We start from the raw sequence: 22729 nt of genomic DNA on the forward strand, positions 1-22729 counted from the left end.
GCCGACTCACTCAGCAGGGAGCTGCGCTCGTGCCACGAGTGGGAACTACGGCAGGATCTGGTGGATCGCCTCTTCCGACGGTGGGGCACACCCCAGATCGACCTGTTCGCGACGGCGACGAACACCAAGTGCCGGAGGTTCGCCAGCAGGTTTCCCCAGACGAGGAGCATGGGCGATGCTTTCTCGTTCCCCTGGGAGGGCCTGTTCCTCTACGCGTTCCCTCCCTTGCCTCTGCTAATCCGGCTCGTCAACCAGCTCAAGAGGTCACGGTGCAGGATGATCCTCGTCGCACCTGCGTGGCCGAGGCAGATATGGTTCCCGGACCTTCTGGACTTGTCGGCGTCCCCGCCAATCAAGCTGCCGGCGGACGCGGATCTACTCTCCAGGGAAGGAGGCGCCATCCTCCACCACGACCCGAAGTCGCTGAACTTGCAGGCCTGGCTCCTGCAGCGCTAGAGTTTGGAGGATACGACATACCGGCCGATTGCAGAGAGGTTCTTGCAAAGGCCAGGGCGTCCTCGACTCTTAAATGCTACGGACACAAATGGAAGAGGTTCTCTGTCTGGTGCCACGCACAGAAGATTAACCCTCTACGGATTACGGCTCCCCAAGTGCTGCCGTAACTGCTGACGCTGGCCAAAGCTGGTCTGGCACACGCGTCCATCAAGATTCATCTTGCTGCGATCTCCCGATACACCAGAACCACGGGCCGGACGTCCTTGTGGTCTCATCGTCTGGTGAAAGAGTTCATGAAGGGACTGTTCAGATCGTTCCCGCCGGTGAAGGCTCCGGCCCCGGCGTGGGAGCTCAACGTGGTGCTGACCAAACTCATGGGACCTCCGTTCGAGCCTCTGCACTCGGCCCCGTTGAAGTTTCTATCGTGGAAAACAGCTTTTCTCGTGGCCATCACCTCCGCACGACGAGTGGGAGAGATCCAGGCCCTTTCCTGCAAGGCCCCGTACTTGACTTTCCACGACACGAGGGTAGTGCTCAGGACGCACCCCTCCTTCATGCCCAAGGTACCGTCGGACTTTCATCTCAGCGAACCCTTGGTGTTACCTGTGTTCTTCCCGTCGCCTTCGTCGCCGGCTGAGAGGACTTTGCACTCGCTGGATGTAGCTAGAGCGCTGAAGTTCTACGTGGACCGCACGAAAGGTTTTCGGAAGACGTCACAACTCTTTGTGAACTTTGGACCTGTCAATCAGGGGAAGGCTCTCTCGAAGGCTTCCATCTCCAGATGGCTCTCCGGCTGTATCATGTACTGTCACCGGTTGGCAAACCGACCGCTGCCTGGCCGTCCGAGAGCCCATTCCACCAGAGCGATCGCAGCTACCACGGCGTTCCTATCTGGTGTGCCCCTGCTGGACATATGCAGGGCTGCTACGTGGAGGTCGACGCACACCTTCACGAAATTCTACTGCGTCGACCGGGATTCCAGGGAGGAGTCCAGGGTCGGCCAAGCAGTGCTGCGCAACCTGTTCGCCTGAGGTGAGCCTGGTGAGGAGGTAAGATGCTTAATGTTGAGTTGATGTGATGCTTAATGTTGAGCCTTTGCCACCTCCCGTGGTTGTGCATGTGTGTACTGCTATGTATTCTTTATTCATGAGCATGTGAATCCATGCCAGACCCCATGCTGGAGAAGGAACAAGTTACTTACCTGTAACTGTTGTTCTCCAGCATGGGTCTGGCATGGATTCACATGCGAACCCTCCCGCCTACCCCTCTGCGGCTCTTCACTTGGTCATACTGCCACTTCACGTGCTTCCAAATCTGAAGATGGCTGCCAGAGGCGGTGCTTAGGTAGAGGGCAGTCATTGGCTGTGGTCAGTATGACGCAGAGACCAGTGATTGGTTGTTACTACGAAAGACAGATCAGAAACGAAACTGATACTGGTTTTTTCTTTACCGAGGATTCCCAGCCTGACGACAGGGAATATTCATGAGCATGTGAATCCATGCCAGACCCATGCTGGAGAACAACAGTTACAGGTAAGTAACTTGTTCCTTCTCCAGCATGGGGTCTGGCGTGGATTCACATGCTCATGAATATTCCCAGTCAGGCCGGAAATCCTCGGTACAGAAAAAATCAGTATCCGTTTCGTTTCTGATCTTTCTTAGTAGTAACCAATCACTGGTCTCTGGGTCATACTGCCCCCAGCCAATGACTGCCCTCTCACTACGCCCCGCCTCTGGCAGCCATCCTCAGATTTTTACCGCACGTTCAAGTGTTGGGAGTCCTCGTGCTGGAGCTCTCGAGCTTTTGCTGCGTTTTCGCGCTTTTTCAGGAGATTTTTCTCATTTTTCGGTTAAATAGAGCCTCATGCTCCACTGTTTCTACATCCGATCAACGGGGATCCGTTTCGGAGTTTTCTACGCCCCTCAAGGGTGAAGATTTCGTCGAGTTAAGCTTTTGGAGGATTCCAGAAGTTCCGAGGCCTACCCCGGACATGGCCCAGGAGAAAGGAAGTTTCTCGACGCCCGGGAAGCTGTTCAGGACCTGCCCTGGATGCCAGCTTCAGAATGTTTTCAAGGAGGACGAGCATTCGTTATGTCTCTACTGTCTCCATGAGGACAAGACGCACACGGAGCAGGACTGTGCGTTTTGTGGGAACATGTCGGAGTGGACCATGAAGGATCGCCACCTCCGTCTCGCCAACTGGCTGGAAGGGAAGAGCCCGTCAGGCGAGAAGAAGAAAAAGAAGTCTGAGCGGTCTTCTAAATCCTGTGAGGGCGCCCCGGAGACGGGGGCCCACCAAAAGGCCAAGCACCGCGAGTCGGCGGGCACCGGGAGCGCCGAACGGTCGGGCTCCTTGGCTGCCAGGCAGGGCGCATCCTCCCCGGCGCCATCAACCACGAGCCAACGCTCCGGCTCGGGTAAGAGGAAGTCCGAGAACCCAGCGAAGCTTCTGGAGAGGCCCCGGTCGATCTCGAGGATTCCGACAGAGGGGGAGCGAGGCTCGGACCCTCCCCCCAAGGTGAAGGCCCCGAGCGTACAGAAGGTGACAATGGCCTTAATTCACCCTGCTAAGACCTCAATTGAGGATGTCGCAGTGGCCCTGGCTCAGCCTGTGGAGGCTACGCCAGTGGAGGTGACCTCAGGACCCAGTCTCACTGCCACCGCGGAGGGAGTCATCTTTCAGGCCCATTGAGAAGACCCGCACAAAGTCATCGTTGGAAATGGTGGGGCAGGTGGACATCGTGGATACGGACACGACCTCTGAAGAAGAGCTCATCGAAGTCGTGGAAGAGGCCCAGCCCATAGGGAAGGATCCCGCTGAGGGAGATGACGAGAGCGACGGTGTCGCCGACGAGGTTCCTCAAGAGCCCTCGCGCCCGTCGTTTCCGGCACAGCAGGATACTTCAGCTGCCATTTTGTCAGCGATTCAGTCCTTATGCTCGGAGATAAGGACAAGGTTGCCCCTCCCCCCTGACGGAGGTACCTGAGCCAGACCTGACGGGGGAACCGGAGCCAGGACCTTCGGAAAGTCAACCGCATAAGAGGACGACGACGCAGCCTACACCACCTCTCCCACCTCTGCGGCCTGCTCTGCCTTCCCCCCCCGGTCTGCTACCCACGGGGATGATACAGGCACGGACACGGCTATGACGGGTACAGATGACGACGGAGGCGACGACGGATGTGTCCCCAGTCACCCCCTGCCCGGGCGTCCCCGCCTGACGAGATTGGATCCTTTCATGCCATGATTTCCAGGGCATCCGAGCTCTTACAGCTCTGCCCAGAAGAGAAGAAGGAAGGGTTCCTTTACCAACGGCGCGAGGCTAAAAGGAAGACGGTCCTCGCCGTACCACTTCTTGATGACATCTGGGATGAGGGGCTCGCCCTCCTCAAGAACCCTGCCACGGCGCCGGCAAAGAGGGACCGGTACGAGAAGAAGTACCGGTTCCCCGACGCTGCCCCCTTGTGCCTTCGGGCACAACCTACCCCGGATTCGGTCATTTTGGCGGCAAAGAAGAAGAAAGCTGGGGGGGCATCGGCCTCGACATCAACTTCCCCGCCAGACGGCGAGGGCAGGAAGCTGGACACGATGGGACGACGGGTCATCTGATCAGCAGCGAGGACTATCAAGGCGGCCAACGCCCTGGCTATCATAGCCGGCTACAACAGGGAGTTGTGGTTCAAAATCACCCCGCTGTTGGACTTCCTTTCGGACGCCAAAAGGGCTGAGGCCCTTGAAATCCTACAGGAAGGTGAGATTGCTTCGGACCACGCCATCACGGTGGCAACGGACATCGCCGACACCGGTTTCCGTCAGTTGGGCAACGGCGTTTGCCTGAGACGACGAGGATGGCTCAAGGCGACGGATTTCCGCCAGGATGTACAAACCACGGTTTTGGACATGCCCTTCGACGGGAACAACCTGTTTGGGAAGGCGGTTGATGAGTCCCTTCAGGCCATCAAGACAGACACTGAGACTGCCCGGGCACTGGGAGTGCTCCAACGACGACGGCCGTCCTTTCGGAGCTCCGGAGGCAGACCAGGTGCCTCCAAGGGATCCGGCAGTGGCTCCTCCACGTACCGCCAAGCGGCAAGATCTTCGTCCCAGGAAGCCTACAGGGGACGCGGCAAGTCAGGTGGTGCCCGTCGTTGACGGGGAGGTCAAGGAGGCAAGGCGGCCTCCAAACAAGATTGAACCGACCGTGGGGTCGGGCCCCCGCCGAAGCACCCCGGTGGGAGGCCGGCTGGCGAGGTACGTCAGCGTGTGGTAGTCCATCTCCACCAACGGTTGGGTGCTGGACGCCCTGGCCCAAGGGCACGCCTTTGAGTTTCAGAAGAAGTGCCCTCGCGTTCCACCCGTGGCCAGAAAGGAAAATCACGTCCCTCATCTACTGTTGGAAGTAAGGGCGATGCTCAAGAAGGGTGCCATCAAGCTCGTCCCAAAGAGGCTTCGGGGCTCCGGAGTTTACTCAAGGTACTTCCTCGTAAAAAAGAAGACAGGAGGATGGCGCCCCATCCTGGACCTGCGACGACTGAACAAATACATCATGGCACAGAGGTTCCGGATGGTCACCCTCCAGCACGTGCTGGGACAGCTGGAGGAGGGCGATTTCCTGTCTTCATTGGACTTGGAGGATGCGTACTTCCACATCCCCATTCTAAAAAGACACCGAAAGTTCCTCAGGTTCGTGGTCCAGGGGCGGCACTACCAGTTCAAGGCCCTCCCGTTCGGATTGAAGTCGGCACCCAGGGTGTTCACCAAGTGCCTTGCACCGGTGGTGGCGCGGCTGCGCCTACAGGGGATCCACGTCTACCCCTACCTGGACGATTGGCTCATCCGGGCAAGGACAAGGGAGCTCGCCGTGGAGCACACTGCGAAGACCGTCCAGCTGCTCACAGACCTGGGATTCTCCAACTTTCCAAAATCCCATCTGGTTCCGTCGCAAGTCGCCCTGTTTCTGGGAGCCAAGCTCGACACAGTGGCGCGGCTGGCCTCGCCGTCGGAGGAAAGGACTAGGACCATTCTTGGCAAGAGGCAGCGGCTGCTGGCCACGGACATGGCCAGGGTAAGATCTATCAAGTCCCTCCTCGGGATGATGTCCTCCTGCATTTATCTGGTGCGCCTTTGCAGGCTTCGGATGTGCCCCTTGCAAGAGTTCCTCGATGCCCGCTGGGTCCAGTCGAGGGGCAGCTTTGAGGACAGGATCCCTCTCAACGAGACGTTCCGTCAGGCGATCCGGTGGTGGGGTACCCACTCACCTGTCGGTGGGCACGGACTTTCAGACCCCAGCTCACCAGGTGACGGTGACGACGGACGCCTCCCTGGAAGGTTGGGGAGCGCACTCCGGAGATCTTCACGCGAGAGGCCTTTGGCACCAGGAGGAGAAGTCACTCCACATCAACATCTTGGAGCTCTGCGCAGTGTTCTGGGCCCTCAGGTCTTTTCTTCCGTCCCTCAAGGGCAAGGTGGTGAGGATCTTCACCGACGACACCACCACGTTCTACCTCCGGAAGCAGGACGGAACCAGATCCCCTGTCCTATTCCAAGGAAGCCCAGGATCTGTGCACTGGGCCGTCGCCCAAGGGATGTTTCTGGTGCCTCTTCATCTGGCAGGAATAAAAAACAAGATCGCTGACTCACTCAGCAGAGCACTGCGCTCGTGCCACGAGTGGGAACTACGCCAGGACCAAGTGGATTGACTCTTCCAACGATGGGGCGAACCCCAAATCGATCTCTTCGCAACGGCGACGAATTCCAAGTGCCGGAGTTTCGCCAGCAGGTTCCCCCAGCCGAGGAGCATGGGCGATGCTTTCTCGTTCCCCTGGGACGGCCTATTTCTTTATGCGTGCCCTCCGCTGCCGTTGCTGCTCAGGCTCATCAACCAGCTCAAGAGGTCCCGGTGCAGGATGATCCTCGTCGCACTGGCGTGGCCGAGGCAGATCTGGTTCCCGGACCGTCTGGACTTGGCAGCGTCCCCTCCGTTCAAGCTGCCGACGGACGTGGATCTTCTCGCCAGGGAAGGAGGCGTCATTCTTCATCAAGATCCGGAGTCGCTGAACTTGCAGGCCTGGCTCCTGCAGCGCTAGAGTTTGGAGGGTACGATATCCCGGCTGACTGCAGAGAGGTTCTTGCAAAAGCCAGGGCATCCTCAACTCTCAAGTGCCACGGACATAAGTGGAAGAGGTTCTCTGTCTGGTGCCGTGCACAGAAGATTAACCCTCCAAGGATTACGGCCCCCCAAGTACTGCCGTACCTACTGTCGCTGGCCAAAGCTGGACTAGCTCACGCCTCCATCAAAATACATCTGGCTGCGATCTCCCGATACACCAGAACCACGGGACGGGCGTCCTTGTGGTCTCATCGACTGGTGAAGGAATTTATTAAGGGACTGTTCCGATCATTCCCGCCGGTCAAGGCTCCAGCCCCGTCGTGGGAGCTCAACGTGGTGCTTACCAGGCTCATGGGGCCACAATTCGAGCTTCTGCATTTGGCGCCGATGAAGTTCCTGTCGTGGAAAACAGCATTTCTTGTGGCCATCACCTCTGCACGACGTGTGGGTGAGATCCAGGCCCTTTACAGGTGTTACCTGTGTTCTTCCTGTCTCCTTCGTCGCCGGCTGAGAGGACTTTGCACTCGCTGGATGTGGCTAGAGCGCTGAAGTTCTACGTGGATCGCACGGAGAGTTTTCGGAAGACGTCACAGCTTTTTGTGAACTTTGGACCTGTGAACAAAGGGAAGGCTCTCTCGAAGGCTTCCATTTCCAGATGGCTCTCCGGCTGTATCATGCACTGTAACCGGTTGGCAAACCGACCGTTGCCTGGCAGTCCGAGAGCCCATTCGACCAGAGCGATGGCTGCTACTACGGCGTTCCTGTCTGGTGTGCCCCTGCTGGACATCTGCAGGGCTGCTACGTGGAGGTCGACGCACACCTTCACGAGATTCTACTGCGTCGATCGGGACTCCAGGGAGGAGTCCAGGGTTGGCCAAGCAGTGCTGCACAACCTGTTCACCTAAGGTGAGCCTGGTGAGGAGGTAAGAGTTGCTTAATGTTGAGCCTGTTGCCACCTCCCGTGGTTGTGCATGTCTATACTGCTATGTATTGTTATATTCATGAGCATGTGAATTTATTCCAGACCCCACGCTGGAGAAGGAACAAGTTACTTACCTGTAACTGTTGTTCTCCAGCATGGGTCTGGCATGGATTCACATGCGAACCCTCCCGCCTTCCCTCTGCGACTCTTCACTTGGTCATACTGCCACTTTACGTGCTACCAAATCTGAGGATGGCTGCTAGGGGAGGGGCTTAGGGAGAGGGCAGTCATTGGCTGGGGCAGTATGACCCAGAGATCAGTGATTGGTTACTACTAGGAAAGACAGATCAGAAACGAAAATGATAGATTTTTTCTGTACCGAGGATTCCCGGCCTGACTGGGAATATTCATGAGCATGTGACCCATGCTGGAGAACAACAGTTACAGGTAAGTAACTTGTTCCCTCTTCTACCTCTCCCTCTCACACTACTCCCTCCTACCCCACTTCCTGCACTTTTCTAATCCTCCTCTCTTCCTTCCTTCTCCCTTACACCCTCTGCTTCCTCTCTTACTTCTGCTCTCACTACTACTCATACCTCCTACTTCCTCTCACCTTGGTCCCTCCCTACTCTTCTATCTCCTTCGATAATGTAAATTGTTTTTTTTTAACTGTTTTCTGGTTTAATTCAATTGTTATTTAATGCTTGTTGTATCTTGATTGTTCCTCTTGTAAAGTGTTTTGGATTAAAATGCTATATAAATTCAATACCATACAAAATAATCAAATTATTTTTGTCCCTTTTGAGGCCATGACACATACTGTTATCCCTACTCCTTTATGTATAAGAGGCATCTGCATATCTATTTTGTCTTCTACCCCTTTTTTTCTTCTGATTTTGTGCTACCACCATTAAATCTGGTCTATTTCTTGGTCTGTCCCTCATCACTGCCTCTTGTGGCAAAGACAGGTTTCTCTCCACCTCTTCTTTTTGATCTCCTTCCTGCCCTGCAGCTTCATTATTTCTACCACATTGATCTTCCCTTCCATTTTCCCTTGCTTGTTCTACTTGTTGTTGCAGCACTGTCCAGTCCCTCTGCCCATCATCTTTTTCAACACAAACATTTATTTCCGCAGGGTTGAATCTAAACAAAAAATCTCCTGACTTCCAATCACCTATATTCTGCACCGGTAACCTGATTTCTGGTGATACCACTTCAGGTTCTTGTAACTGGATAAGGAGAATTCTCCTAAATGTGCCAATTCCCTCCACCTTAGAGACCCCCAGCAACTTAGCTGGATTTTGAGGACTTGATTTTTTTTTTAACCTGGAGAGTGTGTGACCCTTTTCCCCAATCTCTCATGTATTTTAATGCGAATTTTAACTGTTTCTTTTGGTTATGGAGTTTGACAAACGCCATAGACATCTTTTACATTGTGTCACACAGCACCTTCAATTCAGTGTCACAGGGGAAGTCTTTCAGATTTCCCAAAGGTTTAAATACCTTTCTGTGGGATAAACTACTGTTTCCCAGAGCAGTAAAGTGAAATTGACTTTACTTACCATTATAACTTTCTAGACCCAGCACACACAATCTTACAATAGTGCTGGAGGGGTTACTAGGTATCCCTTGTGTCTAGATCCTCATGTAACATTTTTAATGTTAGCCTTTCCTGACTGAATGGCTGGTGGCAGTGGTTTCATTTGAAATACATTGGTTTGCATTTACCGCGGGCTGCGTTCGCAGCTCAGGTAAAGCAACCGCGGGAGCCATCTTTTTCAAAATGGCGCAGTAGCCATTTTTGACAAATAGCCCCCGATCGTATTTTTTTGCCATTTCTTTGTGGAAAGTTCTTTCTAGAGATTTTGTCTACGCGCCAAACCAGGTTTAGTCTCTTTGTTAATTTCGCCTTTGTCAGGATTCAGGAGTGAAGCCTGCCTATGGCTCCAGTGTCTCTGGGGTAGGCAGGAAGTGAAGGAGGTGCCAGAAACTCTGTGCTTAGTCTCCTAGGAGAACCAAATGCACTCTGTGGTGATTTGCTGGCTGACTGTCCGGCAAGGACAGCCACCCTGCTGGGTGAGTGACAACTAGGCTGGAATGAATGGGAGAGAACTGAATAAAAGGCGAGGCTTTTGGCTTGGAAGGCAGAGCCGACCACTGGAAGAAGGAACCGAAGAACAACTTGAAGAGAACGCCTGCTCAACTCCGGACCGTTGGTTTGCCTGGTGAAGCCCTGCTGTAGTGCCAAAACGCCAAGTTCACATCGACGGAGAAGCCCCTGCAAGGACGACCTCTCCCTTTGAATTGGTGGGACCAATCCACTCCAAAGCAAGCCACCTGGACATCCATCTCGGAGCTTGTTGAAATTCCAGAGAGTTGCTGCTGGAAACCGTATAGCCAGGGAGTGGAACACCAGATTGGGTGCGTTGCTTTTAAGCTGGCCTAGAGCTTTTGGAAGATCCTGCAGACTCCCAAGAAGCAGAACTGACAAAGCCTGAGACCCCTGAACAGAGTGCAGGACCCGAGAAGCAAGGAAAGTCCACCTCAACAGCCAGGAACTACAGGGTTGCTATTTGCATTGGCGCCAGGAGCTGAAACCTGAAACAGCCACTGAAAGTGAAGTTAGCCTGTTGCAAGTTTTGACCATCCCAGTGCATTGCTGTAGGAGTCCCGCAACGTCTTCCCTCTTGTCCCCCTCCCTCTTGTCCCCACGACTGAGGCCCAGGAACAGTGAGATCTGCAGAGCTGCACAGGAACAGAATTAATCGACTGCATCTTTTCTTCATTGCTAAGGTACTGTAAAACAAGTCTAAGAGAACTTGCATACCTCTTGCTGTAGAAGTGCTTGTAACTTCCACAACTCACAAGTCTAATCAGCTTGTGGCCCTACATTTGATTCTTCTTTTGATCAAAGACTCCTAAGAACTTGTGCAAAGACTTTTCCATTTACTTACCAGAAGTGCTTCATCCTATACAAGACTTTTGCCTATTGACTTTGGCTTAGCCTATTGAATTGTATGACTCTTCGAAGTGGATTTAAAAGCATTTGTCCTGCTTAAGAATATTTGTGATCTCTTGTGTTCAAATAACCTTTGCCTTTTAAAAACATTTAATAGTATTCTAAATGCCAACAGTAAGATATTAATGTCCCCAGCACCCTTGTTGTTGAAGTCACCTGAGGTTGTCTTAGTGGGCCATCCCAAAAGGGTCTTAACTGATTCAGAAACTGAGTGTACAGTATTGAAGTGTTTTTGTGTGTTACTATTATATTGCTCCCTTCTGAAGGCTTTATAACTGACTGAATAATTGTTCATGCAAGAAACCTTGAGTTGGAAGAGTTTATTTGAATACTTGTAAATGGGAATCTTTTCCCATTTGTGCCAATCTGCCCCGAGGGGGCCCAAACCGTACTGACCCATCTATTGGGGCGCCTGTCCCACCATTTGTGGTGGCCCTCTCCTCACCCACACTGAACGGAGGGGGGGGGGCACATCATGCAGCCCTTCCTAGGAGGCTCAGGGAGGGCAGCATGAGGTGCCCTCCCCAGCCATTTGGGGTGGGTGGGGGGGGGCCACTACAAAAGTTAGGGCAGACCCCCAATAGATGGGGCAGTAGGGTTTGGGCACCCTGGGGGCAGATTGCCACACTAATGTGGCCATCTGCACCAAGCGAAGTTGGGTAAACAAAAAAAATAATACAAATTCATAGGCTGCGTTTTAGGGGGTCTGAGGGGCACCCTAAATTGGCAGCGAATGATGTACTGCAACGGGAGGTGGCCCTCACCCCCCCCACCCCAAATGGAGGACCCCACCTCATGCAACCCTCCCTAGGGGCTCATATCTGCTCCTAGGAAGGGGCATCTGACCCCAGGGAGGGATGCATGAGGTGGGCCCCCACTATCTGCCCCCAGGGGGGCCCTCCATTTGGGGTGGGGGGGGGGTGTTGAGGGCCACCCCCCGTTGCAGTACACCATTCGCTGCCAATTTAGGGTGGCCCTCAGCCCCCCTAAAAAGCAGCCTATGAATTTGTATTTGTTTTGTTCACCCAACTTCGCTTGGTGCAGATGGCCACATTAGTGTGGCAATCTGCCCCCAGGGTGCCCAAACCCTACTGCCCCATCTATTGTGGGTCCAGACCCCCTTTGTGGTGGTCCTCTCCCCCCCACCCCAAATGGCTGGGGGGACACCTCATGCTGCCCTCCCTGAGCCTCCCAGGAAGGGCTGCATGATGTCCCCCCCCCTCCGTTCGGTGTGGGTGAGGAGAGGGCCACCACAAATGGTGGGACAGGCCCCCCAGTGGGTGGGGCAGTAAGTTTTGGGCACCCCGGCGCCAGATTGGCACACCAATGTGCCCCTCTGCACCAGGGCAAGTTTTGTAAAGAAAGAAAAAATGGAAAATGGTGGAACGCTTTTTAGGGGGGGGGGCTTTGGGCCACCCCAAAGGGTCTGGGAAGTTTCTAATGGGATGGGGCATTGACCCCCTCCCCCCAGCCGCAATGGAGAGGGTGCCATGTCATGCTGCCCTCCCTGGGACCAGATATCTGCTCCTAGTAACGGACGCCTGAGCCCAGGGAGGAGTGCCGGACAGCTTCCCTCCCCCCCCCCCATTATCTGCCCCTGTGGAGGGCTACATGAGATGGGCCGCCCCTCCAATTTGGCCATGTGTGGGTTCCCACGGGTGTCCTCTTTTGGAAAATGCGTGGGGTTCCCAGTTTTCCTTGCTGGCTTCGACACCCTAGGCCCAAATCTGTAGGTTGCCCACATGAACAAAATGGGTAGTGGCGAAAGGCTTAGGGTTATCAGTGGGTTACCCTTTTCCTTTTGCGCCCCCGGTTGGTGGACCCACACATGTGAGGTACCGTTTTCATGGGGACACGTGTGGGGACGCGGGAAGGTAGGCCACGTGGTGTTGACGGTGTGTTTCGGTGGGTGGCCAGAGCGAAATGTCTGAGAATTGTCTGCATGTCCAGCCAACTTCAGAGACATTCCCCTGTGTCCTCTTACCGAAACATGTCGTTTAACAGATGTTTTACCTTCTCGCGTTCCCACAGGTGTCCCAACGAAAAAGGTACCTCACATGTGTGGGTGCACCTACCGGGGGCGCAAAAGGAAAAGGGCAATCCGCTGGTAACCCCAGGCCTTTCGCCACAGCATCATTTGTTCATGTGGGCAACCAACAGATTTGGGCCTAGGGTGTCGAAGTCAGCAAGGAAAACGGGGAACTCAGCACAGCAAACCATTTGTTCGTAGCTCTTAGAAGGAAAAAACCACAGGCTTCTTTGTACATCATTTTTTTGGCATGGCATTTTTTGAAAAAACCCAAAATTTTCGCTCTTTTTGATTATTTTCTCACCCCCCTACAGCAACCTAGGATCCCTGGGTGGCGTTACGACCGCCTACATGTGGGAAAAAAAGACCAATTTGGCCGAGGTATCTCATGTAACAAAAAAGTTACAAGCCATTGAATGGCCACATACCGAAATCACCAAAAAAGGCCCTGGCACTGGGGAGAAATACCCATGGCACTTAAAGAGTTACCTTTCCCGCAATGCTCTTAGCTCGTTGGCTGTCTACGGGCCTATCGGTGCTTGTGGATGGGTTATATAATTTAGGTGCAAAAACTCTTGAGCTCCCCCCCCCCCCCCTCCCTGTTGGTAATCCTAATGGATCTCTTTTTCGCTTTCCTGATCTTCCATATCCTCAAATAATTGCCAGAGATCTAGAATCACTTTACTTTTTTGGGGATTTGTTCTGTTTATATTTTGCTGCTAATTTTTCTAGCATGTTTCTGTTATGGGAGTCCTGCTCTGGCCAGGAGCAGGATACCCACCCCACCCACCCCCCTCCTTTGTTTCTACTATCCATTGCTAATAATTCTGTCACAATACAGTGCCAGAACCCTATGCATGTGTTTTATTGGAGTCTCTTCCTCCATAATGTTGCATGCGTCCCTAATGCTTCACTTAGACCCTACTGCTATGCGGCGCATGCTTCAGTTTATCACACAAAAAAAGGATCGTCCCACTTTTCCCCCACCAAATATTTTGTCCTTTTAGATTTCTCACACACTGACTCATCCACCTTCCTTCCTTTCTTAGCACAAACGACAGCAAGAGAAAATGTACACAAATAGACTAAAATCCAGGCCCGTTCCTTATATCGATCCACTACTGTTTTTCCTTGTATCCTTTATAATACCACTTTCCCAGCATTTTTCTAATATGCTGAGGATCCCATTGCTTTTATCGTTGTAAAAGAATGTGTGGTACTACCTTCTCAACCTATTATAGCTGAGGATTCCTTACTTTCCCAGTCCTTATAAGCTGGGGCTCCTTTTCCTCTGTCTTTATACGCTGATGTTCCCTTTTTCCATTATAAAAAGTATAAAAACAAATAAAATATGCAACATTTTAAATACATAAACCCACTCCTATCCAATCTATTCTTTTACACATCACCAAAAAGTCCTATTCATAATACATCAACAAAATCTATTTCATTGACCTCGCACATCATCCACATCACCATGCTATCAATCACACCACCAAGCAATCATACATACATGTTGCCATGTTATCACTTGCAAGAGTATACTCGCATGCGCGTGTTTCACTTGAGTTTTCCTCCGTTACGAAGTACCCATGCTGGCCTGTCTTTCTTTCTGGAGCCACAGGAAACATGTGTTTTTTATTTTATTTAGGGGACTGGTCACTATAGATCGGTGTGGCTGACTGGCCTGGGTCTTCACTAAATACAGGGGCAAAATACTAAAATCACACCGGGGTCACCACTGAAAGGTAGCCCAACTTGCAGGGGTACCCCTTAATTATACAGGTACCCCTAATCACGCTCACACCAGATTAAAGTTCACCCCTCTAGGGAATTAAAGCCAAGTGTCTTATCTTGCAAGGATAACAAGTTTAATAATTACAGAAATGAGGATGGGGGTACAAAGAACTCTGCGCCTTTAACAGCATTCTGTCCTTAACCGTTCCAAGCTCCTGCATACTGGTGCCAGGCAGGAGCTTAAATACTCTTGACTAGGTCACTGGATACTGGCATGGCTGTCCAAAACTGTCCTTCGTCCCTAAAAGTTGTTCTTCAGTCTTCCTTCCTTCATGGCCGGCGATGTCTGTTTTAGGACATACTAGTTAACGTACTGCTAGCCTATTCTAGAATACACTATAGCTCCTGTTTGTCCTAATTTTTCTACATTATGAACATCTATATATAAACACATTTTCCCGTCATGCTCACATTACCTCATTGATTTTACTCATATTTTTATCTGGTCCTGTAATTTATGTTAATCCTAGTTTTCATATTTCTGCATGTTGTGCGTTGAGCATGTTAAAATCTCCTATTCTTAGTCTGCATGGGCTACTGACAGACAGTAGACAGCTGCTGAGTTACCTCATGCTCTGTTAGCCTTAGTGACACAACACTGCATGAGCTCTACAATCCATTTTTAGCACAGCCTGCATTCTTCCCGGCAGAGATCCTGATTGTCGTGCATTGAGATTTTAAAACTAAATAAAATAACATTTACAAGTGTATTCAGCTAATAGTTATTTACACCTTTATATTTAAATACCAACTACCTTCATTTAGTGCCCACCCATGTCTGTGTGATTATATTTGCATGAAAGGGGCTTTCTTAGTGCTCTAGTGCTTAGAAACAGTCAAAAGAAGTGTTGCCTAATTCTAAAGTGCTTTGTAACTGTTGGGCAAGATTGTAAGCAGTACCCTTTGGGTGCACTACAATAACCTTGACCACCTGGCAATCGTCTGAGCTACACAGGTTGGTAGTATGGCTGAGCAGCCAGGCTTATTTCAAGACAAGTTAATATGAGCAGTAATGTTGACAGAGTTTCACAGTAGCAGTTATTCAAAAAAAACATTTGCACTCAAGGTTTCTTGATTTTAAAAAATAATTTATTTTAGTCAGTTATACAACCTTCTTCAAAAGGGAGCAATATATGTAACACTTGTAATACACTTCAAAACACACTTAGTGTCTCTAAATCAGATGAAACCCATTGGGGATGACACACTTCCTACACCCTCAGGTGACTTAAATAGCTAGGACATTGTGGATATTGATTTATCACTGGGACATTTAGAGCCATACTGAGTTTGGTGTAAAAGATAGAAGAGGGGAATAAAACAAAGGTTAAAACATAATTCACAAACGGGTAAGTACTTTTAAAAACCTTACAATGTCTAGGTTTAACCCTTTCCTGGGGGAAAGATAAAGCACAGAGTCAAAGGTAATAGTCTCTCAGGGAGCCAGGACAGCCAATGCTAGTTGCACAATGTGTAGGAGAGCTGACGATCTTCTTTTCAGGTAGGTAGAAAGTCTTGCACACTGTTTTTAGAAATTATTGAACACTTGAAGGGCCACAAGCTGGGAGGCTTGAGTGGCAAAGTTACAGCAACTCTGCAAGATAACCAAGTGTGAAGAGTGGAGGGGGGTCTGTACTTCTGCTTTCTATATGGCAGAGAAGAGGCACAGAGGACCCCAGCCAAGATTCTCTATTGTTGGTACATGGTCGAGCAATCGAGGCCTAGCTTCTCAGGAGGTGATGCAGGCTGGTTCAGAAGTACAGTGTAGTCATCAAACCCCCACAAAGAAATGTCCACACACTGTATTACTGAAAACAGTCTTTATATAATTAATATTCAAGGTTATGTACACTATCACAATAACTCACTTTGTGCTCAGCAGATCAATAATGGCAAATATATACAGTTCTAAGTGCTACCACAATTATTAGATTCCTTTAAAGTGCATCAACTGTACTCTGGTTAAATGTCACACAAATCAATTAATAGAGGTAACCAACAATAGACATAGGAGGAAAGCAGTTGGTTAGAACAATTGGCAGAATACTGGCCCCGTTACCTAGACACAGTTCTGTGTGGAGATTCCCCCCTCCCCCCCCCCCCACCTGGGCAACCTGTAAATAAAGATATCATTCAAGCCCAGTCCATATATTCACAAGTCTTATTTCCTTCTAAAATAGTTCTACCACCCCAATGTACCTGGAATAGCAGAGTTTGTCGTCGGATCGTCGACAGATCCTTCCTGAGCGGCTCCTTTAGGGCAGGAGCCACAGATCGTCGAGATCCCACGAGGAAAAGGGTTGGACGACGGTGAGGTGGCAGCTTCGTTTCTAGCGGTGCTCGTTTATGACAGAGCAAAGACGTCCTGCAAGGAAGAGGTGTGCGGGGCACCTCGATGTCGATAGTTCAGGACCGCAAAGCGTTTGAAGAACTGTGGCCCAGCAAGGCTGTCGAGTTGTCGGGTGTCTCTACGGTCATTCGGTGGCGGGAAAACCACTGGCGGATGCTCCTCAGTGCCCTCTGTTGAGGGGGCTCAAGATCAGTAAGTCCTGCTTCCTGGGAGTCCGAGGATCTTCCTGGAGCTCTTGGCCAGCTTAAAAGCAACGCCCACAAACTGGTGTTCATCTCCCTGGCTATCCGGTTCCAGCAGTGACTGCAGTGGATACTCTACCAGCTTTGAAAGGATGTCCAGGTGGCTTACTTACAAGTCGATTGGTCCCACCAACTCAAAGGGAGAAGACGGTTTTGCAGGGGCTTTTCTGTCGCGACGAATTTGGAGTTTCAGCACTGCAGCAGTGCTTCACCAGGCAAACCAATGGTCCAGGAGTTGCAGCAGGCGTCCTTTTAAAGTTCTTAAGATTCATTCGTCCAGTGGTCGACTCTGCCCTCCAAGCCAAAAAGCCTTGCCTTTTATGCAGCTTGCTCCCATTCATTCCAGCCCAGCTCTGTCACCCAGCAGGGTGGCTGTCCTTGCCAGACAGTCCGCCGGCCAATCGCCACAGAGTTCATTTTGGTCTCCTAGGAGACTAAGCACAGGGAGTTTTCGGGCACCTCCCTCACTTTCTGCCCCCGCCAGACACCCTGGAGCCAGAGGCGGGTTTCACTGGTGAAGCCCGCCAAAGACCAAACGAACAAAGGGACCAAACCTGGTTTGGCACGCACCTTTCCACAAAGAAATGGCAAAAAAAGATCGGGGCCATTTTGACAAAAGTCACCCAAGGGTGCTTTACCGTGGCTGCAAACGCAGTCCGTGGTAAAATCCCATGATGGTAGTAAAAAGTAAACCACTGCCACCAGCTATTGAGGAACGGGTAACAACATTTTTTTACAGGAGAATCCAGACAAAGGGGATACCAAGTAACCGCACAAGCACCCTATTGTAATAGTGTGTGCTGGGTCTAGAAAGTTACAAATGTAAGGAGTCAATTTCACGTTACTGCTCTGGGAAACAGTAGGTTATCCCAGATAAGGTAGTTAAACCTTTGGGAAATCTGAAAGACTTCTGTGTCGCTGCAATGAAGGTGCTGTGTGACACAATTTAAAAGATGATGCCTATGGAGTTTGTCAGACTCCACAACCAAAAGAAACAGCGTACAAAATCACATTAAAACACAGAATGGGAAAAAGGGGCTTACTCTCTCCAGGGTAAAAATAAAAATCAAGTCCTCAAAATCCAGCAAAGTTGCTGGGGGGGGGTCGCTAAGGTGTAGAGGGAATTATCAAATTTCTGAGAATTCTCCCTAACAATCACTTATGAGGGACAGTTGAAACCAGCAAGACTCTGAGTCTGTCTACAACAGCACACGTAAAACAAATTCTAATGTTACACTTTAATGAATGACTCAGTTATTCTCGATAGGCAACAACCTAATAGAGGTTGATGACTTATTGTGGACAGGCTAGCAGCAAGTCATGGGAAGCAAGACCCAGTTAGGGAACACTCATACAATTATCCTAGCAGGAATAATTAAGTGAGACCAACACATTACTTTTGGGAAGGGGCACAACCTAATCACAGCTGAGTAATATCCCTTCATATCTACTTTCTATTAGAATGGCAAAACGGTTTATAAGGAAAGAAAGACGTTAACTAAGAATAGTGCCTCACACATCCAAAGCAAATGAGACCTTTTGTAACTGTTAACTCTTAAGAGTTAGTTACCAACCAACTCTTTACAAGTATGTCACTTTAAAACACGTCTTTCCTTTTCTAGGCATAAGTCCCAATCCCTGAAAAGGTTTTCCCATATTCTTGGAGCATGAGTGTTCTCAGTGGCAGAAGAGGGAGTCACTAGGATCTAGTGACCCACAGACAGAGTCAGAATAGGATCTTCCTTAGGAACACTGGGCAAACGGTTGAGTACTTTACTTCTAGAGTTAGAAGAGGGTCCAGGGGTTTCAAAGAAGAAACCCTAGCAGGATTCTAGCAGTGGGGCTGGGTGCACTGAATAAGAGGCCTCCCTATCACTGAAAACACCCCACAGCTGCACACAAATCCTAAAATATTTAAGCTAAGTACATACCCAATCCAACCCAGTACCTTAGCATTGAAGATGATTTTGCAGCTGGAGGACATCAGGATCTGCAATCAAATACCCGGTCAGTGGATTCCTTGTCGTGGTCACTGAAAACAAGCCCTCCGAAGGAACTTTGCAGCAGGGATCAATGGAGAAGGAGGAGAAGGCTCTAGTCAAGGTTTTCTTTGCGGCTGAATGCGGTTCTGCGAATTTGGCGCCTTTTCAAGGAGCAGAGAAACAGAAAATCGCAGTTGAATTCTCGTCATTACAAAGGTCCAGCACTCTGAGGGGACTTTTTTTGGACTCTATTCATGTCTCTGGAGATGCACCAGGATGCCCACGAAGTTTCAGAGATTCGGAAGACTGCATCGCACAGTGGTTCGATGTCCCAGGGTATTGGGGTATTGCAGCCCCGCAAGGTTGCAGCAACGCGTGGGATGGCTCACCCCTTCCCACTACCTCTGTTCTGCTGACCTATTCCTTCTCTGTTCCCTCACCCCATGTCTCTTCTCGCTTTCGCTCCTTTCAGCTCCTAGCCCTCCTACATCTCTGCTCCATCCCCACCTTTTCCTCCTTCCGTGCTTCCTTGAAATCTCTTCTCCATTCCCCACCCTGAAACCGCTCTCTCTCTCTCTCTCCCACATGTCTCTCCCCTACTTACCTCTCCCTACCTACTTCCTCTCCTATTACACTGACGTGCTGTTTTCTGCACAGGCTAATTGCTCTAGTCGGAATCCCCAGGTCGATTGGAAGGAAGGGCTACAGCAGGCTCCAGTTACACAGCAGGCTCTCCAGTCTCTGGAAATAGTCTCAGCCTCTCTTCCTTCATCATCCTCTTTGGTTCCAGTGGTCGACTTGTCTTCAGCTTCCAGGTTCGAAGTATTTAACAGGACCTACAGCACAACCTCTGCATTCTCTCCCTGCAATTTACAAGAAGGGTCGGTCTGGTTGTCCAATCAGGTCAGCCAACCCACCACTATTTGTCCCCATTCAGGCAAGGAGGAAGACAAAGGGCTGTGGAGTTTTGGACACCTCCCTCGCTTCCTGCACATAGACAGACTCGACCCTGGGTGGGGATTTCAGTGGACTCCCGCTCAAGATGAAAATCTCTCAAAGGAATTTCCCACCCTGGATGTCGGGGGAAGGAACAAGAAAGGACAAACACTAAAATGGCGAAAAAAGAAGACGGGGGTCCAGTTTGGTAAAAGGAGCACCCTTAAGTGCCTTTACTGCAGCTGTAAACACAGCCTGCGGTAAAGGTGCACAAATTAATACAAGGTATCACTGTCACCAGCCATTGAAGGTAAGCTTGTCCCTGTAACAGAAATGTTAGTTTTAATGTGAAAGGGGATACATTGTATCTCCTCAGCACTCCACGTAAGTTGGGGTGTGCTTGTTTCACAAAATAAAATGTAAAAGGGGTCCAAAGATCCTTTCTACCCTTGGGAACTGTAGTGCGCTCAAGGTTAGCCATAGAAAGTTAAAAGGGGAGCCAATAGGGCAACCCAGCAACAACACACTCATTGCCAATAAGTTATCAAAGAGGATCATTTAAAAAGAAACTATGGAGAGTCTAAAAAATGACAACCGTAAAAAGAGTAAAAGATTCTGAGAGTGTGGAAAAAGGTTCCCACTCACTGAGGTATTAAGGAAGAATATCTCACTAGTAAAGCAAAATGGTCTGGGGTTGACCCAGGTCAGAAAGATTGACCATTTCTATGGAAATCTTACCTAACACCAACCAACCCCAACACTAACTTTCCCGGAGGACTTGCCCTCAACTGGCTGTACTACTTTGCTGCTGCTGGAACCGACTGCCAGGGGTCGAGAAATCCAAAGTAGAGTGCATTGTCTTTAAACCGGACTGAAGCTCCAGGAAGATCCTGAGTACCTTCCCAAAGCAGGACAACCCAAGCTCGATTTGCCTCACCAGACTGCTGGACTTGGGGAGGAAAGGAAACCCTTCAAGTGTCCAAAAGCCGCAGTGGTGCTATTTGCCGGTAGCTGGAAAGAGTCTGTAGCCGCCACGACCTTCGAACTGCAGTTCAGGAGTCCTCCAGATGTCCTCCCTCTTGTCCCCATGGCTGAGGCCCAGGAACTGCAAGACTGCAACCAGAACGGAAGCCAGCTGGATCCTGGTCTTCTAACCTAAGTTACTGTGCTGACTAAGGGGTACTTACCGCTTTTGTCTGTAGCTTGTATTATCCCACTTGAGACTTGCAGTAGATACTTTTTGCAGAGCTCATCTCGGCTCTGCCCCTTCACAAGCCTAACAGCTTGTGGCCCAACTGTGATTTTCTACAAACTCTAACTTTGTGCAAGACTTTGTGCTATCTAAGAAGTGCCTCAGGTCCATAGACATTGTTCAAATTGACTTTGGCAGTCCTGGCTCCCTGCAGACTCTTCTGACCCATTGACTTTGATTTTAACTGTCGCTCATAGGTGGTACATTGGTTTAACTAAGTATTGCTGGGAAAGGTTGTATCTAGACTTCATTGGGAGATTGAAAAGTGCTCACATTCTCTGATAATTTAGCAATTTTGCTTCCCTAATCTGTTCCTTTTTCACAACCTCAGAATTTTACCAAGTGCAAAAGTGATTATATATAAATGCCAATACTGTCCTAGTAATTGAAGTCACCTCACGGTGTAGGAAGTGTGTATGAAGCATTTCTTTATCTTGATTGTTAGGAAGTGTTTTTTTATTGTTGCAAATTGCCCTTTTTAAAGAGTGCTTATTTAAATCTGACCGTTAAATAATTATTTTACTCGTAAACCTTGAGTGGAAGTGTTATTTGGACACTTTTATTTGTGGATTTCGATGCTACAGCTAACATCTACCCCTCTTGAGATAAGTCTGGCTGCTCAGCCACTCTCCCAACTTGTGTAGTACAGACCTATACCAATAGGTGGGTTACCTAATACCAAGAGGACAAGACTGGTGTAGTCTCACACAGGGTTACTGTCTACAATCTTGCCTAACATTCCCATACTCCCATTAGGGGATATAAAAAAAGTGAAATGGCTAGATCTGTTTTAAATCTTAGATTAGACCACCATGACAAGAAATAACTTGCATACATGTTTCTAATTTCCACAGGCCCTGCGGTTCATTAAATATACTCACAGCAGCATTGAAAGAGTTGGAGAATATTCCTGCATGTCTCCCTAATGGAGTAGCTCTGAAGGAAACGTTGCAAAAAGCCAACGAATGGCACCAGGAGGTGGAAGCCCTACAGGTGAGCAGATTACCATACGTAGTTGCTAAACCCGTTCAGAGAAGGTGTCACTAAGGGTGTAACTCGGGGTTTTACGCTCTGGAGTCCTTTAACATAGCTGGGTGCCGAGCCCAAAATCTACTTTGGGATTTCTTTGACCTGTAACCATAGTTGGCTGTGCTAGGCCAGACAGTGGTGGCAGTATTAAGAAATATTTTCTTTTTGCTGCTTTCTGCCTATAGTATTCTATGGGTGTTACAAGATTTTGCAAAGTCCTGTCTGTGACAAGACTTTAGAAAGCCCACCTTGGATGAGGACAGCCCATAAGTTTAACCTGAACTACCCATAGGTTTGGTAGCAATGGCTTCTGCAGTTGGGCTTCGTCTAGGAGGGATGAGGGCTGTAGTGGGGTGTTGGGACAGTTTTTCTGAAGTCTCACTAAATCTTAGTAAAACAATTCACCTGAGGCAGTACAAGACTCCACTCTTAGTATAAATCTGAACCACCAGAGTATAGGGTAGCGTAGACAGAGCAGCCAGGCTTATCTTAGGAGGGAGAGAGGGTTGTAGAATCAGTACAAAAACATTGATATAAAATACAAAGGGTTCAAAGAAAAATTGAAATACTGTGTATTGTTAAAAATAAAGGGTTTATTTTACAT

At 49.9% G+C, this 22729-nt stretch overlaps 1 protein-coding gene across 3 annotated transcripts in view; it reads left to right on the forward strand.

Annotated features, from left to right (window-relative positions):
• KDM5B (lysine demethylase 5B) overlaps positions 1 to 22729 on the forward strand; it is a 1291824-nt gene that overhangs the window by 1008403 nt on the left and 260692 nt on the right. For all 3 annotated transcript variants that reach the window (XM_069633695.1, XM_069633694.1, XM_069633693.1), the window contains one exon: positions 21951 to 22089. In XM_069633695.1, coding sequence (XP_069489796.1) covers positions 21951 to 22089 — 139 coding nt within the window. The remainder of the gene's footprint in view (positions 1 to 21950; positions 22090 to 22729) is intronic.

This window comes from Ambystoma mexicanum, chromosome 13 (assembly GCF_040938575.1).
Source record: "Ambystoma mexicanum isolate Mex_15411 chromosome 13, UKY_AmexF1_1, whole genome shotgun sequence".
NCBI lineage: Eukaryota > Metazoa > Chordata > Amphibia > Caudata > Ambystomatidae > Ambystoma > Ambystoma mexicanum.